The sequence below is a fragment of the Talpa europaea genome (assembly GCF_964194135.1).
Source record: "Talpa europaea genome assembly, chromosome: 9".
Taxonomy (NCBI): domain Eukaryota; kingdom Metazoa; phylum Chordata; class Mammalia; order Eulipotyphla; family Talpidae; genus Talpa; species Talpa europaea.
The window spans coordinates 109,967,416-109,993,377 of record NC_140076.1 but is presented as its reverse complement, the minus strand read 5'-3'; the positions used below and the strand labels follow the sequence as shown (position 1 = coordinate 109,993,377).

At 41.8% G+C, this 25,962-nt stretch overlaps 1 protein-coding gene across 3 annotated transcripts in view; it reads left to right on the top strand.

Moving 5' to 3' along the window:
* Positions 1-22,490, top strand: part of DENND2C (DENN domain containing 2C) — a gene marked incomplete at its 5' end in the record, with an annotated part of 28,166 nt that extends 5,676 nt beyond the window's left edge. For 2 of the 3 annotated variants that reach the window (XM_084241957.1, XM_084241956.1), the window contains 14 exons: positions 1,266-1,362; positions 6,919-6,963; positions 9,012-9,199; positions 11,583-11,692; positions 13,867-13,936; positions 14,445-14,522; positions 15,320-15,460; positions 16,231-16,379; positions 16,836-17,013; positions 18,223-18,264; positions 19,154-19,259; positions 20,323-20,559; positions 21,095-21,181; positions 22,242-22,490. In XM_084241957.1, the coding sequence (XP_084098083.1) occupies positions 1,266-1,362; positions 6,919-6,963; positions 9,012-9,199; positions 11,583-11,692; positions 13,867-13,936; positions 14,445-14,522; positions 15,320-15,460; positions 16,231-16,379; positions 16,836-17,013; positions 18,223-18,264; positions 19,154-19,259; positions 20,323-20,559; positions 21,095-21,181; positions 22,242-22,273 (1,560 nt within the window). In that variant the 3' untranslated portion in view covers positions 22,274-22,490. Of the gene's footprint in view, positions 1-1,265; positions 1,363-6,918; positions 6,968-9,011; positions 9,200-11,582; positions 11,693-13,866; positions 13,937-14,444; positions 14,523-15,319; positions 15,461-16,230; positions 16,380-16,835; positions 17,014-18,222; positions 18,265-19,153; positions 19,260-20,322; positions 20,560-21,094; positions 21,182-22,241 lie in introns of those variants that run through there. The other variant, XM_084241958.1, reaches the window with a different exon arrangement.
* Between the last annotated feature and the right edge of the window lie 3,472 nt (positions 22,491-25,962).

Below are 25,962 nucleotides of genomic sequence, written 5' to 3'. Positions count from 1 at the left end.
GTTTACATACATCTCTCTCTGTCCTCCAGCATTACCATTTCATTGTGGATTCTCTTGTTTGTTTTTTTATAATGGTGGCACTTAAGGACATTGATAATTTTTTCACCTGGAAAGCAACCACAAGAATCTTTAAAAGAATAAACCAATCCAAAAATGTGGGACTAATTTACATATTGGAAGCACATGTTTCTCACATGTTATTTTTCTTGCTCTTGGATTGACTCACTACCTATGGATTGCCAAGTGCTGGAGAAACAAGGACAAAAGAGAAAACAAGAACGTTTTCTCCAAGCAACTTTGTTAATCATCATACATAATGTTCTTAGCAATATTTTTTTAAAAAGATTTATTTATTTATGCATACAAGAACTTGGGTATAGGCCAGAGATGTGAGGGTTGAGAGATTCACCAGAGACAGAGTGGGGAACAGAACAGGCAGATTGACCAAAGTACACTGCTGAGGGGAGCAGCGGGCGAGTCAGGAAAGGTCTGCTACGCCATGTGGTTTGCTCCCTGGCAAGGCCGGTGATCGAACTTGTGCTGCAGTGGCTGTGGATAGTTTCATAAGTTGGGCCTTAACCCCTTGGCGCCACCAGAGAGGCCCTTCCCTCTTTTTTTAATCCCAGCCTATGCGTGTCAGTCTCTCTCACACACAGCTCCCCTCACAGAAAGAACTCTGATGAACAGTGCTTCTTAACTAGAGCTTGGCGTTGTGCTTGAACACATTTGAGTTTCCTATTTTATGACATATTTCTTAAAAACAAAACAAAGCAAAAATACCAATATAGAGTACTCCCTTTGAAAAAACTTTCTAAGCCTAATTATCCTCTCCTTGCAAAGATTTCCTGGGAGCAGAAATAACTGAGCCTCGCCCTACCCTCTGAGTTGAATGAGCATTCCACTTCCTGCTCTGAGCAAGCGAAAACTTGAGTCCAGTTGTGAAGGCTGGTCACTGCATACAGCACAGCAGGCTGCTTGTTGGGACATGAGTGACAAGTAGAGCAACCCAGGGCCCGTGCTGGGTTCTTCTGGAAAGAAGATACCCTTCCCCACTTCTTTTACCCATGTTGTGTGAACTCTGCATCAGAACAACATAATCATCTTATTCAAGGTCATTTTAGATTGAAAGTTGAAAACTGTACAGGTTTTTATTTATACAATGGATCTTTTCTCTGAATGAGAATCACTAATAAAGTTCCGTCCACCAGGCTGTGAAACTTAACTGGTATTAGTTTTAACTTAAGCTTTTCTGGTCTTTTTTTCAGTTTGTATTGAAAATTGATGACATATTTGAATCTAAGAGAGGGAAGAAGAGAGTAAAATTACACCCTTACACTGGAAAAGACGCACCTCCCACAAAAGGTAAGGTCTGTCGCAGCTGTTTATCACCATCAGCATACAAAGGGCGATTCGTTGTATAATTTGATGTTCGATGTCTGTGGCAGGTTTTGGTTTTCTTAGCAGCTTTCTATCCCAATTAAATATAAACTGTGGAATAAGGGATATTTCTTTCTCTTCCTCAAATCCCTTTTATTTTGTTCTGTGACAAGTAGTGACTACTAGATAAATAAATTTTAAAGAACCTTACAAACCAGTGAGATTAATGTTCATATTCAGATTATATCTTTATTTGTAGTCCTACTTTGTTCAATAAGTCAACTTATCAGTGTAGAGTCTTTAAGTGGAGAAATGAAAATATTAGGTAGGGCCTTCCTGGTGGCCTAGGGGTTAAGTCTCAGAACTATCACCCCTACGGCCTGAGTTCAGTCCCCAGCCAGGGAGCTAACCCACATGGTGTAGATTTCTGTCTCGCCCGCTGCTCCCTCAGCAGTGTATTTCAGTCAGTCTGCCTACTCTGTCTCCGGTGAATCCTCTCACCCTCTGTACCTCTGGCCTACACCCCAGTTCTATGCAAAAATAAATAAAAATAAAACTTTTTTTTTAATAAATTACAGGTTATATATCATCTGAAAGTGTATGGTACTCATCCATTATGTTCAGTAATTTTATCTTTCAGATACTTAGATAAAACAGATACTGTCTTTATTAAGAAACTTTCAACTTCCATAGGGAATTGCTAGAATTTTCTTAAAAACTCAAGCAAGATTCTTGACTTGGTTGTCTGGCACAGACATGTGGAATTTAGCAATTTTTATAATTTAGAAAGTACAGCCAAGTCAAATCAGAGAATGTTTCATATTTTTGCAGACTTAAAAAGATAAAAATTTCTTAACTTTCCATGAAAGTCTGTTCTACATTTCTGCAGTGAATGTATCACAATATTCTGACTTCCAGTCTGTGTACATCCAGGTAGTCACATTTGTCTTACTTTCTTTTTTAAAGATTCATTTATTTGTTTGTTTGTTGAAGAACTGGGGTGTAGGCTAGAGGTGTGGGGTGGTGGTGAGAGGATTCACCAGAGACAGATTGGGGTACAGAACAGGCAGATTCCCTGAAATACACTGCTGAGGGGAGCAGCAGGGGAGACAGAAGAGGTCTGCTGCACAGGGGATCCAACCCAGGCTATAGTGGTAATAGTGCTAAGATTCAACCCCTAGGCCCCCAGGGAGGCCCTTAGTCTTACTATTATACCATGTTTTGATTTTCCTGATTATTCATAACCATTATTTCTGTAATTTTCCCTTTGTCTTCCTTATATCCATATTCTAATATAACATAATAAACATTCTTTTCTAGTAATATATTTTTTAAACAGAAGAAAAACTGTTCTAACAGATTCTAACAATTACTATCAAAAAATGAAATCCCCCATGCTACAATTTTAGACCCTTCTGTTTATAATTTGACTCTTCAAAAACTTGTTTTAGGGTCAATTTCACCAAAATAGTTCTAATCCATAAGGCACTATGATAATTAAAACCACTGGTCACTATTTTAAATGTGAGTTTTCATATTTTCAACAGCAATTAAGAAAATATAGTTTGGACTATAACCAAGATGAAAATGCATACATTGTGCAAAAAATGAAAAATGACATAAAAATATATAAAATTAAAAAAAAAGAAAATATAGTTCAGTTTTCTGCAGAAGGAATACTGTTGGTTATTCTTATTATTAGTAGCTACCATTTATTGAATGAAGTAACAGTTTCTTTACATACTTTATCTCATTATATCATAATATCATATGCCTATCCTGGGAGCCAGGGACAATCCTGATTTCAGAGGAAGAGACAGAGCCAAAAGCAAGCAGCATAGATTTGAATCAAGACGCATGGCACCACAAACTCTTATTTTTTTCTATCATCACTAGTTCCTCTCAATTTTTCTCATAGACCTGATTTTTAGCAGTTTAACTATCTCCTCCCTGTGTGTCTTCTTATTCTCAACAAGGATACAGTCAAAGACTTTTTACTTTTGTAATTCAGAACTAGATACACAAAATGAAAGCCGGTGTCTGATCTTTTGCTGGATCCTTTCAGGCTACGTTATTAATTTTCTAAATAACGCTCTATGGCAGATATTATTCACACTGTCTCATAGCTAAGGAAATAAATTACAAGCTGAAAATTACGTAAAATATGAAAACCCTGGGGCCAGGACTAATTCTTACCAAACATTGTCATTTCCCGGATTAACAGTAGCCTGTTGATAATTGCTCTTCGGGTGTTCCACTCTAAGTAGGTTATTAGTAATCTTTATTTTATTGTATGCTCTGTGCCTTATGGATTAGAACTATTTTGGTGAATTTGACCCTAGGACAAGAGTTTGAAGAGCCAAATCTCCCCCCCACACACACCTCATTATTGAAAAGGAAAAAAAATCCAGCATTGTGATTTCTGGTTTGTGTGACACACACACGTGCACATACACGGCTTAGTTGAGACCCTTCTTACGAGTTTGTCTATCTTTTGCATGACTCATAGGAAATTTTCCCAGCCTCTTACCAACTACTGCCAGTGGACCAGAGGAATTTCTCTGATGCCTGAGAATCTCCTGGCTTCATAGTCACAGTTCTCAGATTTTTGATTTCCTCTTTAAGCTTTTGTCTGTGTAACAACAATGCCTGGTAGAACCAGATAATTATATTTACCTACTCTGTCAGTACATGCTCGTTTACTGAATATATTCCAACCTAAACATTTCTTAACTCTCGGCTATCAAGTATTACAAAATAACTTGCTGCTCATCTTCAATTGTGTCCTTATAATTTTGTGTGTTGAAGTCACATATAAAAAAGGGGCAACCTAACACTTTTAAAAAAAAATTTATTTTTATTTATGCATACAAGAGCTGGGGTACAGGCCAAAGGTGTGGGGGGTGAGAGGATTCACCAGAGACAGAGTAGGGAACAAAACAGGCGAATTGACCAAAATACACTGCTGAGGGGAGCAGCGGTGAGTCAGGAGAGGTCTGGTCTGCTGCACCATGTGGGTATCTTCCCTGGCTGGGGACCCCAAACTCTGAGCCTCAGTGGCTGTGGACAGCTTCATAGGTTGTGTCTTAACCCATTGTGCCACCAGGGAGGCCCCAATACTTTTTGATCCCTGCAGATTCTTAATAGACTTCCCTGTTGGGCTATAAACCTCTTAACCTTCAGATTCATTGTCTTGGAATACAGAGCATCAAAAGTTGCAGATGTGAATATATTAAAGCTACTTATGTTTTTTTTCTAAGATCTTTTCTAGTTACTTTATCTTTCCTCTCCTTCCCTTTCTTTTCTTTCTTTCCAAACTCTTTGTGAGTTCCTGAGAGCTAACAACACACATAGGACTTAGGACCCCAGAGTTTGTTCCTTCACATGCTGAACAGCACTTTACAAGCCCATTATACTTCTTGTCAGGGTAGTTGATTTGAAGTTATAAAATCATGTATAGTACACAGTGTTATAAAAGCTACTTTTTTTTTGGTAGCACCTCATCATATACTTTTCCCACCTCTCTTATGAAGAGGCAGTCTTTAAAAAAGTTCTTATTCCTTAATATAAAATTAAATGAACATAGCAAGAAATTATAAAATAGAAAGTAAGATGGAAAGCCAGTTTTCCAAACCTCCTCCTAGTACTCCTAGAAAAATTTGATGCACATGTGAATATTTTTCTCCTGCCCAAATAGCCTTTTATACCATTCAGACTTGGTATTAAAAAAAAAAAAAAGCATAATTAGTGTATTTTGGAGCTTTTTCAGTATTAACACGGAGACAAACACATAGCTCTCCTGTGTGTCATTGTATATATCTGAAAGAATTGTATTTAGCTGGTAGTTATTGGGTGTTTTAACATCTTACTTGACGTGTGGATATTTGAGTTCTATACACATGTGTGTATATTTGAAGGGCTGTGTATATATTACCTTCAAAGACTGCTGTAATATAAATTCCTCTGCTTTGCTTATATTTTTGTTTAAGTATGCAGCTTTAGAATAAGTTCTAGCATTACATTTAATAAAAATAGGCATTTGAAATTTTACACCTGTTGCCAAATTGTCCCCAATATTGTGACAGCTTACGTTTCCATGAACAGCATGTGAACGTTACTTTTTTCCCATAATCTTGAATAATGTAGTATTTTACTCAAGCTTTTTATTTTTTTTGCAGTATCATGATTGAAAATTGTGTCAATTTATTATTTTTATTTCACTCTTCTTTAATTATGAATTTGAGCAATTTTCAAATTTATTCGCATTTATATATTTTTTCTATGGATTACCTCTGCCTGTCCTTTATTCCTGTGTCTGTTTTGTGGCTTTCCTTATACTGGCTATTTGAATATTAGGATACTTAACCTTGGACCTCCCTGATGGTACAAGGGGTCAAGTCTTAGCACTGAGCTGTCGCCAGCCACTGCAGCACGAGTTCTATCCCTGGCCAGGGAGCTGACCCACATGGCGCAGCAGACCTCTCCTGTCTCTCCCGCTGCTCCCCTCAGCAGTGTATTTCAGTCAGTCTGCTTGTTCTGTTCCCCACTCTGTCTCTGGTGAATCCTCTCATCCTTTATTCCCATACCTCTGGCTTACACCCAGCTCTTGTATGCATAAATAAATTTATTTAAAAAAAAAAAAAGAAACTCAACCTTGTGTCTGCAATGTGTATTACAGATATTTTTCCCAGTTTATTGTTTACATTTCAAATTTACTAATGGTTTTTTATTAGACAGAAATCTTGTATTTTTATGTAATCAGATATATTCTTTCTTCATTTATCACTCCTAGAGCTTGTTTTTCCTGTTACATTTAAAGATTTTGCTTTTTCTAGCATCTTTTATTTTTGCTTTTTTAACTTTTCAGACTTAATCTAGAGACTTTTCATGCATTTATTCAAGATTTTTCTTTTTGATCAATTTCTGTGTGCCTAACATTATGGTTAAAAATGCTCCGTTGCAACAGCATAGCCTCTTATCCTCAGGATACTAAAATCTGGGGAAAATAAGAGCAAGTCAAAGCAGTCTGGGCATTATAAGGATTTAGAGTAAAAGAAAGTCCCATTTGGCCTAGAGGAAGCTTAAAGGCTTGGATGTAACTTCATGAATTTTTGGTCCTCTCTCTCGGCCATACATTTTCCTAAGTTTATAATTTGTTCTGTGTTCAGATTTTTGCTTAGCCAGGCTGGTGCTGTACCTTTGATGCCTCACATACAAAGAGAAGAATATGAATGTAGAAATACAATCCACTCTGAGCTAGACTTTTGTTTTAAAACTAGTCTGAACTGCTGTCGTATTTATTTCTAGAATTAGCCGCAGAGGTGGGAGGGTGTGGGAAGACCATGCCATGGAGCAGCTTCCTCACCAGACCTTTTATTCTCTGCTGTCACTGTCCTAACCTGACAGAGCTAAGTGGCTTGGAGAAAGGCTCAGCCTCCTCACGCCTTCCTGCAAGCCCCAGATCCAGGCACATTTGACATTGTTTTCTCCCCCCATGTGCCTCCTGCTGTTGGACAATGCAAATGGAATCTCTCTTTTCAGGTGAAACCAGTGGGAACGAAAGTGATGCCGAGTATCTGCCAAAGAGTGAGTGAGTCACCGGGGCTGCTCCCTCTCTCGGGTTGGTCCCTGTCGGGGTGATCGAGGGTATAGGTGGAGTGGAACCTACTGGTGTGACTAAGCAGGCTTTTTCCACACTCTCTTTCATTTTGTGGGTGATTTCTTCATTATGAGAACCTGTTGAGAGTTGGGAGCTAAACAGTGCACAGTCACATTTTTAACAGCATTAAAAATCCATGGCGGAGTCCGCCAAGCCAGTGTGATTCTCAAGATGGAATATTTGTAGGGGTGGTGTCGAGCTGCATGTTCAGACCTATATGCCCAGGTTCCCCGGCAGCCAGAGTATGTGAATCATCACTCAAGCACGATTGTTTAAGTGACTTTGCGCTCTCTGACACTGAGATGGGAAACATTTCAGTGTATTTCTTTTTTTTCCCCAAAAGATTTATTAATTTATGCATACAAGAGCTGGGGTATAGGCCAGAGATGCGGGGGGAGGGGTGGGGTGAGAGGATTCACCAGAGAAAGAGAGTGGGGAACAGAACAGGCAGATTAACCGAAGCATACTGCTGAGGAGAGCAGCGGGTGAGTCAGGAGAGGTCTGCTGCGCCATGTGAGTAGCTCCCTGGCCAGCCAGGGATCAAACTCATGCTGAGGCTGTGGATTGCTTCATGGTGCTGTGCTTAACCCCTTGCACCGCCAGGGAGGCCCTTCAATGTATTTCTTATTCAGACATTTATATTCCAGATGATTGTGCCTTTCTTTTCTGTTAGAATATAGCCATGCAAAGCACTTTTTATTCCCCCTGTATTCAAGTGCTTCGTGGTTCTCTGCAACTGTCATCAAAGAGATTTTCAGAGCAAGTTAGGCAGTTCCTGTTTCACTGCTTGACATCCTGAGGGATGGGAAAAGCAGGAGGCGTGAATTAACAGGCTGAGCTCAGGGCAGTTTCCGGTCTGGTGTTCTGCGCTTATGATTAATAGTCATGTGTTGCCTCCTCCTGCCTGAATTAGGTGTTTGATTTTGTAGCCTGACTGAGGGTGAAACTTAGCTCATCACCAGGTTCGGCCTGGCTGGGTGAACATAATCAATTTGGTTCTGTTGCTACTGAGAAACAGAACTTAAACATTTGTCTTGACTTGATCTGGTCCTCTGGCATGAGTAAGACTTTGCCTGGGACTCTCAACATTCTGCTGATTCTAGGGAGCTTCTCTTGGATGTGTTTTTTTAAGTTTTGGTCCACAGTGTAATTTCTTTGGGGGCAGAGTGAGTCATATCTCAAAAGCAAAGCAAAGCAATTAGAGGATGAGTCTTTCAGTCACTTGCTCAAAATGACACAGAAGCAAATGTCTGGGGATTTTCGACTCTTCCTTCTCCAAGTACTTCCCCTAGAGGAAGTGACCCTTAATTGTTCAGAATGTAAAGATAATGAGACAATGATGAAATGCGATTCTGTTTGGTGGTATTGCTGGTACTGTCTACATAGTATGCTTCCATAATTTCGTTCTTTTGGAAATAGTCTGCTAATAGGTGTCTTCTTATGCTTCATTTGCACCCTCGAGTGTAGCACCATTGCTGATAGAAGCTTGTGCCTGTAACTAGTAACCAGTGTCAGAAGAGTCAAGGGAAAAGGACCATTTCTTTAATGAGAGGATAGTTTTTTTTAAATTTTTTATTTTATCAGACTCATCCCTTTATGCGCTTATCCCTTGTAGGACTCGTTTCTTTCATCACTTCTTTCATTCCCGCCTATGATGTCATGGTCCTAACAATGGGATCTGTTGTCAGGCCAGTGCTTTTATGTAACATTTTCCTTCTGCTTTGCTGTTAGGCCATGAAAGATGGAGTAGCAAAGGGCATGTCATGCCTACAGATTATCGACAGCCACCGCTGCCGGTCTCTACCTGTCCCCCGCGTACATCCTATGTCCTAGACCCGACAGGTGTGTCTGCGTGGCAGACACTGGCTCATTAACCTTCATTTAGCAACTGAGTGAAGAGTCCTTAGGCCTGTAGGCTCGAGTGCATGGGCACTACTGGGCAGACAGGCAACTGAGCTCTGTGCTCTTCTTCCAGACCGCCACAAGCGCCTGGCCCAGCTGCAGCACTCGGCCAAGAGGAACCCACACTACCAGACCTTAGAGCGGGACCTTATCGAGCTACAGGAGCAGCAGCTGTTTGAACTTTTTGTGGTGGTGTCGCTACAGAAGAAGCCATCAGATATAAGCTATGTTCCCCAGGTCATTCAACAGTTCCCTGGTAAGGTAGGTGCAAGGAGGCCAAGAGGCACTCTGGAGCGTTCTTTTGGGTCTGTGTGTCTGTGTGCACTTACTTCCGCTCTTCTTGTTGACTGTCATCTCCATTAGCTCTTACTAAGACTGTGCCGCTTGTGGGATCTGGTAAAGTGACACCGGTGACGTCAGTGTGAGCTGCAGGGAATATAAGGCTCATTCTCCAAATTATTCTGTTTTTTTTTTTTTTTTAATTTGTTGCTCTGCTGTTTACCAAATGACCTTTAGCAGTTACAAAGCCTCAATTTTCTCATCCTTAATGAGGGGAATAATAAACATGACAGTTTAGAGCATGGAGTCTGAGCCAAATAACTGCATTTGCCATTTATTAACTCTCTGACTTTGACTTTTACGTAACTGCTGTGTGCCTTGATTTCTTCATTTCAAAGTGGTAATCCAAATAGTGTCCACCCCATTGGGCTGTCGTGAGAATTAAATGAGCTAATTTTTATAAGGCACTTAGAACAGTACCCGGCATGTCATAAGCCCTATATAATGCTGTTATTAGCGAGGACTTAGTGATACAATATTTATAAAGTGCTTAATGCAGTTTCTGGCACACAGTAAGCACTTCAATAAATGGTAGCTATTTTTATTAACAGTATTGTTTGGTTTACTTTACCTTTTTCAAAACAGATTTATTTAATCAAATATTTCTTAAATACTTACTGTTGGTGGAGGTTAGTGCTGGGAATGCAGAGGGATGAGATCTTGGCCTCTGCTGTCATGGAGCTTACATGACAGGCCCCAAATGTGGCTCGGAGTTTGGTAGCAGCGGATACAAGGAGTGAAACAAACTGGTAATCTCTGAGCATGTTGAGTCCACAAACATGCTTTTTGGTTTGCAGTGTTTTTACAAAAACAATACAATCTTGTCATCTGTTAAAAAATCAGATTTCACATAAGTATGTATTTATGAAAAAGCTAGTGAAAGACAACTGTACTAGAATCCGAGACATTTTTTTTGAAAGTCTTAAGCAGCATCCCTATAATAAATAAGTCAGTCAGTTTCATTTTTTATAAAATTCCTCAGTATGGCCTGAGAGCACTCTTATCAACCGCCTGGTTTGTACCAGAGAGTTGAAAAATAATGTCAGTGAGGTAGTTTTGAGAAGTCTGATTTTCCATAAAGAAAAGCTTAATTTTTCCACTGTTTTTTAATCACTTTTATATCTGGTGAGAGAAATCTTGAGATTGAGCCTGTTTTCAACACAGCCTGGGCTCAGAACCAAATGCAGACCCATTAGAGTGCAGTGGTGCTTCGGGGATGCCTCTAAGCCATCTTTGCATGTCAGGCTCCCAGAAATGAGCAAGGAAAAGAGCTGCCTGAGCTCCTCTTAATTCTGTTGTAGAAAACCTTGAAAGAATATAGTAGAATATAATACAACTAAAATTTTTTTTTTCAAATGGATTGTCTTTATTTAATGATTCTAAAATAGTAGGAAATTATCATTTTAGAGGAAGTCAGTAAAGTGAGCTTTCTTTTATCTTAAAATTAAGATGGGACAAAAAATTACATAAACAAAGATCTTAATACTGTATGAATGTACACAAACATTTATGATTACGAATACAACTAAAATTTTGTTAGAACACTTGTCCACTTGTGAGCTGAATATCCAGGTCACCCAAAATAGCTGCATGTTTTGTATTAGAAATTAGATTGTTTTTGTTAGTTACATGTAGGCAGTATAGTAATTAGATTTATTATCTGCTTGCTTTTATGCAAATTTCTGAATGTCTTTTAACTAAATGTTGAATGTCTCTGAAAGTACAATACCAGACTTTCACAAGGGGTCTTTCTTCTCTGCTAAAATTTTATAGGAAGTTGCAAACCAGTAATTAGGCAGCAAAGATTATATGCTGAAGGAAATGATTATATGTGGGGTGAATTCTAAAAATAGTATCATTTCTAAATAGCATGAGTCTGCCTTTTCAAAACATCTTTGGTTATTGATCAGAATCTCTTAAGCTGACAGGGTTTGTGCTACCAGTACATTGTGAATCATGCTGCATGATTCATAAAAATATTTGGTTCCCACTAATATGTGAATTCTGAATTAAGTTTCTACCTCCAGGTAAGAAACTATTTTCAGTCATCTCATCAGATTATGGATCTCCTTGAGTACCATTTCTAGGTTAAAAAAATAGGATTCTTTGTTCTTAATAATACTTGTTCTCAGCGCACCTGCAGCGATTACCAGTCTTGGCCTTCCAAACTTGTTAAGTAACACAAAGCCTTGCTAATTTAAATGCGTAAGCTTCTCAGAGACCTCATTTCCTGAGACCAAGCTGTTTTTATTTCTGTTCTGCACCTATTTAGAATATTAGTCACTTGCAGCGTTATCTTTTCCAGGGTGATCATGGCTTTAAGCAGTCCAAGGACACTGAAGAGAGACTCAAAGTTATCCCCAAGTTTTGTTTTCCCGATTCCAAGGACTGGGTGCCAACCTCAGAACTCAAGAGGTAAGTGGGCTGCTTGATCTGATTTCTCTTGCCTGGAGTTGCAAAAGTAGAATCAGTGTTTGAGAAATGGGTAGACCAGCTGTGAAACGACACTGGCAGATCAAGGATGCAGTGAAAGGAAAGGAAGAAACAATTTAAAACATTTCCTATGTGTGATACAAAAAGGAAAGACATTGTAATTTCAGTGTCAAAGGGAAAACAAGTTTAGAGGCTCTTCAGTTTGCCAGTCCTGCTGGGGAAAAAAGTTCCACTTGACGTACAATCGGAAATGCCACCAAGTGGACAGAAAAGGAAAAAAATACTTGAGCTTAGGGGCTCTGCTGGGAAGCACAGGTACAACAGAGTGTTTGCTGCCTCTTAGTTTTCCTCCAGCTTGACGGCAACCACAGCCCAGACTCTGTGTTCCCCCGTGGGACATGCACAGGGGAAGGCTCCTCTTTGGGAGGTGTGAGTCTAGTGGGAAGTAAGGACTTTCTTCCCGGAATCGAGAGGAAATGACCACATTAATGAATAAGGCTTGTCATCTCTGAATCCTGCTCATAGAGGCATAACTGCTTTGTTCAGAACTGTAATTACTGATGATGTGGTTTAGACTGCAAAGCTTGATTATGTGAACATGTCACATGCTGATGGCCTGCTGGAGGACAGCCGCCTCTGTTGCCTAAGTAGCTCTGTTCTCCCACCTCATATTGCCTCCAGACTGAGCTGCTGTGTCTCATAACCAGTTGAGCCTGATCCATGCTTCTCTTCAGCCAGCAATCCTAATGCTTTGTCTTGTCAGCGGCACTGCTAACCATGTCAGCAGCTTCTTTCTTTTTTTTTTTTTAGATTTATTTATGCATGCATGCATACAAGAACTGGGGTGTAGGCCAGAGGTGTGGGGAGGGGGGGGTTGATGAAGAGATTCACCAGAGATGGAGTGGGGAGCAGAACAGGTAGATCTACTAAAATGCACTGCTAGGGAGAGCAGCCGGTGAGGTGGGGGAGGTCTGCTGCAACATATGTGGGTCAGCTCCCTGGCTGGGGATCGAACCTAGATCCTAGTGGTGATAATGCCTTGAGCCTTGACCCCTAGGCCACCGGGGAGGTCCAGCAGCTTCTTTCATATGGACTTGGCTCCCTGGTCGGTTTCCTGACCTCTGACAAGTCATGTATGTTTATTCTAGAATGTTCGGAAAATGCAGAGCAGTAAATAAAAAGCAGAAATTAGAAATCATTGGCATTCAGTGATGACCACTGTAAATATTTTGACATATTCTGTTCAATTTTTAATTTTAATCCATAGATAGGAATGTATTCATTGTTCAAATTTGGATTTCTTTGATTAAAATTTCTTTGGGCATCTTTTTTTTTTTTTTTTTTTTTTTAAGATTTATTTATTTATTTATTTAAACAAGCACTAGGTACAGTCAGAAGCGCAGGAGAGTGAGAGAATTCACCAGAGCCAGAGCAGGGAATAGAACAGGCAGACTGACGAAGTACACTGCTGAGGAGAACAGCAGGCACGGCAGGAGAGGTCTGCGCACCATATGGGACCCTCGCCGGTGGCCAGGGATAAAACCGGTGCTGCAGAGGCTGCGAGCAGCTTTGCAGCCCATCGTTCAACTTTTGTGCCACCGGGGAGGTCTTTGGGCATCTTGAAGTGTTCTTTTTTGTAAATTACATATGCTTCTCTTTTGTTTATGTTTCTAAAGAGGAGCTGATTTTTTGCTTTTGATTTTTATATATTGAGGATATAATCCTTTGCCTATCACTTGTCCATGTCACCTCTCAAAACTTAATAGAATTTGAAATGGAAAATGTCTTACCAACCCTACCCCTACCCCTACCCCTACCCCTACTCCTACCTCTACCCCAACCCCAACCCCGGCTAAATTGGACATTCAACAAAAGGAAAACGGACTCGAATCATAGCATGACTGGGTAAATAAGAATGTAGAAAGAGGCAGCGGCCCCTCCAGCCTGTCCTCACCTATGCTGTTCTCACCACTGCAAAGCAAGACACTCCCGAGAACGGGACATTCTCCCTCGGGAGGAATATGACTTGCAATAAATGTAATATTGATGCCCCCCTTAGGCCACAAAATGATTGCTGTTGGTCCTTAATTTTTAATTGTGCCATGAAGAATGCCAGTAGCAGTTGTTTGGATCTCAAATTATTAACTATTTTTCAGTGAAACATTCTCCTTTGTCTTGACTGGTGAAGATGGCAGCCGGTGGTTTGGCTACTGCAAGAAGCTCTTGGTAAGTGCCAGACTTGGGCCACAGGCAGAGGTGGTTAAGGAACCGTAGAACCCAACTAGGAACTTCAGGAACAGTCTCTAGATGCATTTGAGGGCTACGCCACGATGTGTGTGTGAAAGAAATGATATTAACTTTAAACCGTAAGAACAAATTGGGGGGTTAGCCATGGATTGTTCCAGAATAGAAATGGTATGAATTTATTTTATTATATTTATTATATATCAGTCCAGGAGATATGTGTGTGTGTGTGTGTGTGTGTGTGTGTGTGTGTGTGTGTGTTGTATTTGAGGAATGGAGCACAGTAACCCATTTGAAGGAGCTCAGGATTCTCACTTAGATGCCTTCACCAAATTTGGAATAAATCATGCTAGCATTTTTAGCATTTTCCCTTCTTTCAGTGCCCATTTAGGGTAAGAGCTTTGGTTTCTTCTCTGTACTGAAAAGTGGTAAGAGAGTATTAAAGTGTCCAGATCAGTAAAAACTTATGCTGCTTAACTTTGTCTTTTAGCCGGAAGGCAGAGGAAAGCGCCTGCCCGAGGTTTACTGCATGGTCAGTCGCCTTGGCTGCTTCAACCTTTTTTCCAAGGTGAGTGGGGCGGGCCCTGTGACGGGGGTTGTCGTCTCTGATGAGCTCACTAAGCAGTGGCAAGTGGCATGGACTGTCACATACCGCTTAAGAAAGTGCTCCCCTTGAGAGCCACAGGTTAGAAGGTTTGAATTCAGATCTCTAATCTAGAGGTTGTTCATCCTCATTTCTATTTGCTAAACCTCCCATTTTAAAGAACATGACCATGACCTGAAGCTTATCTTCTTTCTCATCTTTCCCAGACCCCAAATTATCAGGTATCATTGTGAGTGTCACTTTCTTTTCCCCTACTTTAGTGAAATGGAAAGGACCCTCTCTTCTAAAAATAAATTGATTTATTTTAATAACTTTACTTGGGGGGTGTAAAAGATAGCCCCAAGAAATACGAGGCCACTGATGAACGTTTTTCCCCCTAAGATTTATTTTTATTTATTTATGCGTATAAGAACTGGGATGGAGGCCAGAGGTGCAGGGGGTGAGAGGATTCACAGGCAGATCAACCGAAGTATTCTGCTGAGGGGAGCAGCGGGCGAGACAGGAGTGGTCTGCTGTGCTATGTGGGTCAGCTCCCGGGGATCGAACTCATGCTGCAGTGGCTGGTGATAGCTTGAAAGTACTGAGATTTTAACCCCTGCGCCACCAGGAAGGCCCTGATAAACTTTTTTGGTTGCAGCAGCTTATCTGTCTTAAAATCTGTTGGTTATTTTCAAATTTGTGCACTCAATTTGGCAGTCCCTTTAATAGGATCCTCGATGGTTTTGAACTGAATTTGTAATAAAACACCACTCTGTATGTAGATTCTGGATGAAGTAGAGAAGAGGCGAGAAATGTCTCCGGCTCTGGTCCACCCCTTCATGCGCAGCGTCATGGAGGCGCCTTTCCCTGCTCCTGGGCGCACCATCACAGTGAAGAGCTACCTCCCCGGGGCTGGAGATGGGGTAAGTCTCACGACACTTTGAAAACAGCCCAGAGAGCAGACCTTTCTCTCTCTGAGGTAGGGCCTTTTACACTAAATAGTCAAAAGTCTTAGGGCACGGTTTGCCCTTTCCAGAAACTGTAAAGAATAATATGTGTTAGTCCCCCAAAGTAGGGAGAAATAACCAACTGATTTGTGAGTTAGTCGATCCTAGACCCACTGGAGACAGAGATTTTCTACCATTCGTAGGTGGATCCTACATAATGACAATTTCAATGTGATACATGGAGAGTAGCATACTAGTCAGGTAAAATAATGGATTTTACCAGATTTACAGCACAGAAATAACCTTACTAGGCCTTGGGGTCAGTGGGCAGCTTCACATACTCTTTTATTTTTTTCAAAAAAAGATTTATTTATGCATACAAGAACTGGGGTACAGGCCAGAGGTATGGGGGTGAGAGGATTCACCAGAAACAGAATGGGAGCAGAAGAGGCAGACTGACTGAAATCCACTGATGAGGGCAGCAGTGGGCAAGACAGGAGAGGTCTGCTGCGCCATGTGAGTCAGCTTCCAGGCCAGAAATCAAACTCATGCTGTAGCAGCTGCCTATAGCTTCATAGTGCTAAGACTTGACCCCTTGCACCACTAGGGAGGCCCAGCTTCACACACTTTGTGTATCAGACCCTCTTCTTTGAATATAACCCATGAAAGAATGACAGGATCCCCCAGTGTTGTCGTTAGGGATGTCTCCCTTCCTTAGCTCCCCTGATGAAATTCTTGCATTTCAGTCCATCGAACTCTGCCGGCCGCTGGATTCCCGACTGGAACACGTGGACTTTGAGTGCCTCTTCAGGTGCCTGAGTGTGGGCCACCTCATCCGGGTCTGCGCCTCTCTCCTATTGGAGCGGAGGGTCATCTTTGTCGCCAACAGCCTAAGGTGAGAAATGAGTAAAATGTCACTTCATACTGTTGTTGCTGTTGTAAATTTGGGGACATATTAAAATACTGTTGAATGTCAGTTACCTAATGCCATAGTGATGTGAATAATTTCAAATGACAAATAACCATGACTTTTGGGGAGGAAGGTGTACTAAATGTACCTTTCTAATCGCTTTTTGCTTAAACTGGTGTTAAAAATTGGTAATACTTTCTAAGCAGACACAAATTTTTAACAATGTAAGTTGTGGGACGAGCTGAATTGAGCTGAAAGATTTTTAGTAAGTCATGTTAAAAATTAAAATAAAATGTTAAAAACAAATAGTCACTCCGGATCACTGTGTGGTTATCATGGAACACGCACTGACCGGCATCAGTCTGTGGTTCTGTAACATCACACGTGCGGCTCCATCCTTGCGTTGCTCTGTGTGTGACACCGTTCGCTTTCCCTCGCCAGCACCCTGTCGAAATGTGGCCACGCTGCGGTCGCCACTCTGTACCCGTTCACCTGGCAGCACACCTACATCCCCGTCCTGCCCGTGTCCATGATCGACATAGTGTGCTCGCCCACTCCATTCCTCATCGGGATCCTGTCCTGCTCCTTACCGCAGCTCCAGGACCTGCCCGTCGAAGAGGTGAGATGGGAGACGTAGCACCTGGCATATATATAAGATAGATAGCTGCATCCAAAGTCCCATCTGGCTTTTTTTTTTTTTTTTTTTTTTTGCATACAAGAATTGGGGTGTAGGCCAGAGGTGCAGGTGGTGGGTGTGTGTGAGAGAGGATTCAGCAGAGACAGAGTGGGGAGCAGAACGGACAGATGTACTGAAATACACTGCTGAGGGGAGCAGCAGGCGAGACAGGAGAGGTCTGCTGTGCCATGTGGGTCAGCTCCCTGGCGAGGGAGCTTCACAGTGCTGCATCTTAACCCCTTGCACCACCAGGGAGGCCCACAGGCCTTCCTTCTTTTTTTTTTTTTAAAGTGAAACTTCCAGTTACAAGGTAAATAAGTTCTGGAGTATAATGTACATCATGGTAACCATAATTGACAATATTATATTCTATATTTGAGAGTTTATAAGAAAGTAGATCTTAAAAGTTCTCATGACAGTGGAAAAAAAATGGTGTAGCCATGTAGCATGGCGTTTCTCTGGGCCAAACTGCCATGGTGGCCAGTGCTGCTGCCCCCAACGCTGAGGGGCTGCACGATGCCACACACTGGCTCCTCCCTAGCCTGCAACATGGACATGGACTGTTGACCGGCAGGAAGTGTCATTGCTGCAGAACTGCGGATTGTGGCTCTTGTATTTGCAGCTCCATGTGCATTTCAGATTTGGAAACTTCTAGAACAATTAATCCCAAAACTGCAAAGATTGTGGAAATGTTGATGGGTTAACTTTTATTTTATTTTATTTTTTTTATATAGAGGCATGCTTTATTTATTTGTTTGCTGGTTTGTTTGTTTGTTTTGTTTATACATGCACTGGGTACAGTCAGAAGCGCGGGAGGGTGAGAGAATTCACCAGAGCCAGAGCGGGGAGCAGAGCAGGCAGAAGGACCGAAGTACACTGCTGAGGGGAGCAGCGGGCGGCAGGAGAGGTCTGCACGCCATGTGGGACCCTCCTCCGGCCGCGGGCAGCCTCGCAACCCAGCGCTCAACCGCTGCGCCACCGGGGAGGCCCGATGGGTTAACTTTTAAATGGGCTATGACTTTGAGTTAATTTTGTTTAAAACTAGTCCCACCTCTTGAAAGTATCAAGACATAATCCTGATCCAGCACTGGCTGGTACATTTCTCTGTGAATGTCTCTCTGGTTTAACTTGTCTGGCTTCTTCGTCCCATAGGTGCTGATAGTTGATCTCTGTGCCGACAAGTTCTTACAGGAGGTGAGTGACAAAAGAGGTGATTATATAATGTTTGGTGATAATTGAACAGAACATCTATGAAAGTGCCTAGAGAAGGTGACTCAGACAAGGTTCTTAGTTCTTATACATTCTTACTTGACACACAATCATAAGAGATTGACCTGAAAAATCTGGCTTGGGTTTAGAGCTGTTTATCTCAAAGAAGGAAGAAGGAAACAGATTAAGTGCCAGTCTCAAAAGATGGGTTGACATATAAGCCTGTAATTTAATGAAATATAACAAAGCATGTATTAAGCATCAGTTATTTCTAGGCTGGCAGAATCAAAAGACAGCAAGAGACAGTCTGAGCCCTCAGACCTTATAGTCGAATGGATTAGGGAATAGATACATCCATGAAATTTTAGGAATGATAGAATGGAAATTTGTATAGTGTATAGGTGGAGCATAAAAGATGTGGTCATTTATTCTGGGTATTGAACTGGAAGGGGGAGTTAGTGAAATCATCTTAGATCAGCCTTCTGTATGTAACCTGTACATAGATTTGTCAGCAGTGAGCACATGGTGATTAAAAAAAAATGTTTCCCAAGACTTTGTCTTTTTAAAAATCAATTAGCTGATCACACTTGAAACACAATTATTTGGGGATGATTTTTGTAATATAGCATATGATCTATAGATGAGATCATTGGTAGGAAAATGCCAGGTTGTTTAATGAAGTATATGCATTTTTTAAAAATATAGTTAAGATAATAAGGGTTCTTCTCAGTGCACGGAAGGAAGTTTCAGACTGACTCTTTAACCCAAATACATACAAAGTCGTCTGTTGAATTTTGGGGACCCAAACTAGTGCATGTTTGAGACTTTCTCTCTCAAAGCACATGAAAAAAAAATCTCCATTTCTTCTCTTAAGGTGTCTGATGAGGATGAAATTCTACCACCTAAACTCCAAGCTGCCCTAATGCAGATTTTGGAAGAACGAAATGAAATCTTGACTCAGGAGCCGAATTTTTCACAAGGTATGCAACAAATCGGCTGAGGACTTACGGTCAAGGTGGCAAATATTTTCTGAATGCCCAGCACCCTGCTGAGGGATAGAAAATAGTAGAATGAGTTTGCCTGGGTCTTGGGAAACTTACAGCTGGCTTCCTTGCTGATCCTCAGATGGGCAAGCCTCTTCCATTTCAGGACCTTTGCACAAACTTAGTGCTCTTTACAGGATGCTGTTTCCCCAGATAGCCACCTGATTCCTGCTTTCCTCCCTCTGGCTCGTGTTCAGTGTCACTTTCTCAGTGAGGCCAGACGCAAGAAATCTAAATTGGATCATTACATCTGTAAAGCGCCTAATACAGTGTTTGACATATCTTAGGTACTCATTTTGTTCAAGATGCATGTGGAATGGGACAGATGAGAAACTAACCTGCTTGAGGAAATACAATGATTTAGGCCTTGCAAAACAGGACCTGATTTGGTAACTTTTAGATAAATAGAATGTAAGTGCTATTGAGGCAGCCAGATGATGACCCATAGATAGCCTGAAAGATAATGGTGAGATTTGGTGCAATATCTGGCTGGAGACCTGAGGTTGGACATTATTAATTCGGGAAGCCACTATCTCTGAGGAGGGGTGGGCTGAGTCCAATGCTCAAGAAGAGGCAAGAGAGAAACAAACGCTTGGTCATCAGGCAGGAGAGGGATCGAGAAGTCAGAAGAGCAAGAAGTTGTGGGAGACAAGGAAGGAGGAGGTGGTCAGCACAAGTGCTGCACATAGTGTAAAGCAGGTAAAAATAGGAAAACAGGTTCAATTTGGTCTCACTGGTGGACTTGGAAAGAGCAGTTACAGGGAAATCACGGATGCATATTCCAGGCTAAGAGATGTAATAAAGTGGGGGAGTGGAGAGGAGGTGGGGCTGGAGGTCAGGATAGAAGCCATTTGCTTCTTGCAAGGACGCTAGGAAGGAGGATCCTGCATTTACACTCAGTCCTTTCATCGGTGCTTGCCTTGGCATCCCTTCTGTAACCAGAGCCGGTGTCCCCATAAACACAGTTTTAGGAGACCTTTTTTCTTTTATGTTGCAGCAGACGTGACACTCAACTCTCTGGTGTCCGAAGCATTTGTCAGGTTTTTTGTGGAGCTGGTGGGACATTATTCTTTGAACATGACTGTCACAGAGCGTGGGGAACGCGTCTTCCAGAGGGAGCCATTCCGCAAGTCCCACACCTCCCGGAGCGTCCGCCACTTCCTGGACCTCTTCATGGAAACGCAGATGTTCGCCGGGTTCATTCAGGACCGAGAGCTTCGGAAAAGTGGGGTGAAAGGTCAGTCTCATCACAAAGTTCTCCCTTTGTATTGAGTGAGCATTTGAAGGTTTGAAAATAATCAAAATAGAAAATAGGTTAGGGCCTCCCCAGTGGCGCAGTGGTCGAGCGCTGGGTTGCAAAGCTGCCTGCAGCCTCTGCAGCGCCGGTTCGATCCCCGGCTGCTCCCTGGCCCTGAGGAGGGTCCCACATGGCACACAGACCTCTCCTGCCGCCCGCTGCTCCCCTCAGCAGTGTACTTCGGTCCTTCTGCCTGCTCTGCTCCCCGCTCTGGCTCTGGTGAATTCTCTCACCCTCCCGCGCTTCTGACTGTACCTAGTGCTTGTATAAATAAATAAAAATAAATCTTTAAAAAAAAAAGAAAAGAAAATAGGTTAAAGCTACAAGGGCTCAACATTGGAGTCATTTATTACCAGAAATGTTTATTTTTGTAATACTGTTTAGTTACAGAAATACATTGGGAGTAAACAGAGTTTTACTTGATTTGCAGACCTGAAGTGTTGGACAGTCTGACCAATGTGACTTTTCCGCCTAGGTTTGTTTGAGGTCCGGGCCCTCCAGTATTTGGAAACAATTCCTGAGTCTGAGCCCAGTGGGGTGAATAGAATTTTGCGGAGTCTTGGTAAGTTGCTGTTTTCCTGTTAGATAAATGTGGTTGAAAGTTCTGAAACAGCTTGCCTTATCACAAAGCTGTGAAACCAGATCAGCAATAGACCCTCAAGCATCCTGACCAGAAGCCAGGACCCTATGTCAAATGTGGAGAAAGAGAAGTCTTCAGACACTGGGATTCGCCGCCAGAGTTGTCCACAGTTGTTCTTCAAATGTAGCTCCCTCTTAAAAGAATTCGCATATCATGATTATTAATCTTTCCTAGGTAAAAGTCCCTTGGAGAACTTTTATACCAACAATGGCTTCTTTTCACAGAAAAATACTTGAGAATGCAAATTTTGTCTTTAATTTTAGGGTGGTTTGTGGAGCCCCCTGAAACCCAGCCATGGATTCCAGATTTAAAACATCTGATTTGGAGGGCATGAGGCAAAAGAGAATTTGATCAAGTCTCTAATTTTACACTTCGTAATGAAATATGGTTGTTTATGACTTTTCAATTCTATTTAACTTTTAATTATTTAAAATGCTAGAGAGAACAGTGGTGTGGTAGCCCAAAATAATGAAGAATCCTTGTTCTGTGGTATTTATGTAGGCCTGTCCCTAATTAAAATTAAACCCTAAGCTTAACTAGCTGAGAGACCATGGACGAATTATGCCTTTGTCTACTAGTTCATCTTTATAGGACGAATTATATCTTTGTCTGCTAGTTCATCTTTATAACATGGGGTTAGAGTAGATGTGTGGATCTTAGCTGACTACAGTGTTATAATCTGTGGGGAGCTTAAATAAAAATCATCTCCCCTGACCCCTTTTCCCTACCCCAGGCTACAAGAAATCTCTGGTGAGCAGGCCAAGTGATTTTAACTACACTCAGGATTAGCTGATCTCTGAGTTCTTTTCTACTTCTACAGTTAAAGACACTTGGGAGGTGGTGAAACACAGCAGTTGAAAGTTTCAGATGGGAGCTTACTTCTGGGTGGTTCTAAATGGCTAGGTTGTTAATTCCTTACTTCGAATAATGTACAATTAATACAAATGAACTAACGAGATTTCACTGTTTGTTCTCCCTTTAGGAAGTAAAATGAAATTTCTGCAGAAGAAATAAATCTGGTTGTCTGCATTCTAAATAGAACAGAAAGTGCCAAAGAAAATATTTTTTCCAAGAGTCAAGATGCCCCAAAGTATTCCACAAGATCCTTGAAAGATGAAGATTACAGAGCAGGCCAGATTCTCAGAGGAGCATTCTCCTGTTGCTGCTGTAGTATTCACTGGAAGAGTCTGGAACTAATGCTTTTTGTTCGGCCTCCGTATTTTTTAAGTGCCTTTTCTGTTTCATTTTTGGGTTTATTCTTTGTGTTTTGTGCTTAGTCTATGAATGCACTTGTCTTTTACAAGGGAAAGACCTGATGTTGCATTTTAATTGTTCAAAGATGAACATGAGTTAAGGAACTAGGGGAGCGTGACAGAAATGGAGCCTCCTGCCCCTGCACGCACAATTCTCATACCCGAAATATCATGGCAGCTTTAAACCAGTGGGCGGTTTGACCTAAGGAATATACTTACATCTCCTTTTTGTTGATCTGATGTTTTGTCTCAAGAATCTCACCTTTGTGGAAGTCCTATTAGCTCTGCTATTGAGTATCTTACAAAGGTAGACATCTTGCAGCTCCTCCACATTGTATGGTACTTCAGTGGCTTGCCCCTCATGCATCAACATTAAACTCTGTAATTACAGCTTAAATAGGAAAATGTCCTTTCAAGGGAATGAGAACTACCTTTTTTTTTTTCTTTTCTTTTTCTTTTTTTTTTTTTTATATTTAAAGAGCAGGTTTATTAGGGAAAGGGACAGGAGAATAAAGGAAACTTGCATAGACACAAGAGGGCAGGAAGAGCTGCCCCAAAAAGGACAGGTTTGCTGAGAGAGGCCTGCATGGTTGCAGGCAGGCAGCCTTGGGGAGCGATGCCCTGTTGAGGGAGGTCAGTGAAGAGAAGCCCTGGCATGATACAGGTCATGGGCATCCAGAAAGCTGCTGCCCTGCAGAGGGAGAGAGTTGGTGAAAGGAAGCACCTGTATAGTCCCAGGTGGGCAGAGGGAATGCTGCTGAGAACTACCTTTTTTTAAAAAAAGTGCCCACCATGTGCCATGCATTATGGTACAATTATGTTATCTTATTGAGTCATGAAATCAACTTTATAAGATACATCTTGCATCTCCATTTTTGTAATGAAGAAACTGGAATTCAAACAGGTTAAATAACTTGTGCAGAGTTATACAACAGAGCCAGAACTGAAGCCAGACTATAATTGTATGAACACAGAAAGTTGGTTAGTCCCACCAATGGAAATTGGAGCTCTGTAGGATGACAGCTATTTCTTTTAAGGTGAATTGTACCAAAGCCAGTTCTGAGGATAAGGGACTTCAAACTATAAATGATTATCATTTTAGTGCCCTTAGGATTGTTGGACACTCTGCTCTAAGAAAATTAAGATGCAGAATGTGAACATTTCCTGGGCACATACCACTTACTATCGACCCATCTTAATATCTAAATGATAGTGATTGCAAAGAATTTGTCAATGATTGGGCAGTTTTCATTGACATAGGCATAGCAAATGTCATTTTGTTTTTTTAAACCCCTGCTGATGCTTTTAACTGGCATAAAAATATTTGGATTTAACAAAACCTTACAACTTGTATTATGATAGTTTATTGACTTGTACAGTATTGTCATTACAACCCATTCAGGTGTGCCTGAATGAATTTGAAGCAGACAGATGCTGTGTAATTCTCGTAGATGTGGGTCCAGAAAAATGAACTGAGCCTATGTCTTTTTAAAAGTGTTTATTAATAAGCAGCTTACCACAGTATGGCTCTTACCACCTAATCTCCCCGACTGGTCACTTGAGACACTCCAATGTTGAGGGAACAATTAGTAATCTGGAATTGATTGTTTTTCAAATGGGGTGTATGTATAAGGACTTACTGTGGTGGATCTTGGCGATCCCTCTGTGAGGAGACCTTTCTTCAGGAATTGGGGGTGTCTTATTTTATCCCCCTCTATCTGAAGCTGCTTCGTGTTCCTAGGTCTGTTTTATGGGGGGTTTTTTTTGTACAGTATTATTAATTCTGGACATGTTTGTAAAGGAATTGTTGAAGATTTGTATAAAATGTTGTTTACAGATCTTTTAATGAATAAACAAAAATTCACGGGCCTTTTGGAGAATTTTATTTTATTTTATTTTTTTTTTTTTATAAATTTTATTGTTATATTCCCCATACAATTGCAACCCCCCCATTCTGACCCCAATCCCTCCCCTCCCGCCCCCGCCCCCCTAAAAGTGTCTCTGGTTCATAGTTTTTTGTTGATTTTGATTTTCACTTTCTTATAGTTATTCATTTTCCTGGTCCCTTATTTAAGTTTTCCAGATTCCTGCTATGAGTGAGACCATCCGGTATTTTTCTTTTTCTTTTTGGCTTATTTCGCTGAGCATGATCCCTTCCAGCGCCATCCATGTTGCTGCAAATTGCATGTGTTTATCTTTTTTGAATGCTGAGTAATATTCCATGGTATATATGTACCACATCTTCTTGATCCAGTCATCTATTTTTGGGCATTTGGGTTGTTTCCAAAGCTTAGCTATTGTAAACAGTGCTGCTATAAACATAGGGGTGCAGGTGTTCTTTGGAATTGATGTTTCTGTGTCCTTTGGGTAAATACCTAGGAGTGGAATTGCTGGATCATATGGAAGCTCTATGTTTAGTAGGTCCAGAAATCTCCACACAGCTTTCCACAGTGGTTGGACCAGTTTGCACTCCCACCAACAGTGCAGAAGAGTTCCTTTTTCTCTTTTGGAGAATTTTAAATAAAATTGCTTCAGATGTAAAGACCTTTTATCTAATGATAGGTTGAAAGATGATCAGAACGGCTCCTAACAATCAAGCTTATTAACAGTGGATGACGTTTCCAGGCTCTTGGAAGACAAAATCTGAGTTTAGATTGCACACCGGGCAGCTTATCAACACGCTGCCTTATTTAGTCTTGGCCTGAATTAGTCCAAGGGCGTTGGGCGACTCGGAGCAGAGACCGACCGTGCATGGGCAGCAGCGTGAGAGGTTGCGCGGAAAGGGGAGCGTTGTTTTAAAGTTCTAAAAGCAAACTAACTGGGTCATATATATGCCCTTGTGAGGGGGAAAGGATGTCGGGGTCGCCCTGTAACACCCTGATGGCGAAATACCAGGACTGAATGGTGGGGTGAATGGCTAGTTACAGATACGCTATGGAGAGCGATCGGGTTCCTTCTGCTAGGTAGACCCCAAAGCTACATCATTTCACTGGACGCCGACGCCCACTCTGCATTTACCCACAATTTCTTGGGGCGCGAGAACAAAGAACAGGGGCGCTCCAGCAAGGAGACTCAAGGGTGAGGGGGCGACCCAAGGGCTAGAAGCTTCGGGGGAAGAGGTGGAAACATTCGCGCTCCCCGCCACATCATGCGGCCGGCCGCCTGCAGCCGCTGTGACGGCTCCTCCTGCAGAGGAGGAGGAAACCAAAGTCTCAACGCGCCACACCGCGGCCCAGTCGGAGGCAAATGAAGGCGCGAGCGTGGGCCGGGAAATTCACGGCGTCCCTGCAGCGGGGAAACCAGGAAGTGACGTCACGGCAGAACAAAACAAAATGGCCGGGCCCTTCCCAGGGGCCGGGCGCGCCCGCCTGCGGAATCAACTGAGCATGCGCCGAAGCCGTTCTTCGGCGACGCGGGTGACGTCAGTGGTGGGCGCATGCGTAAATTCAA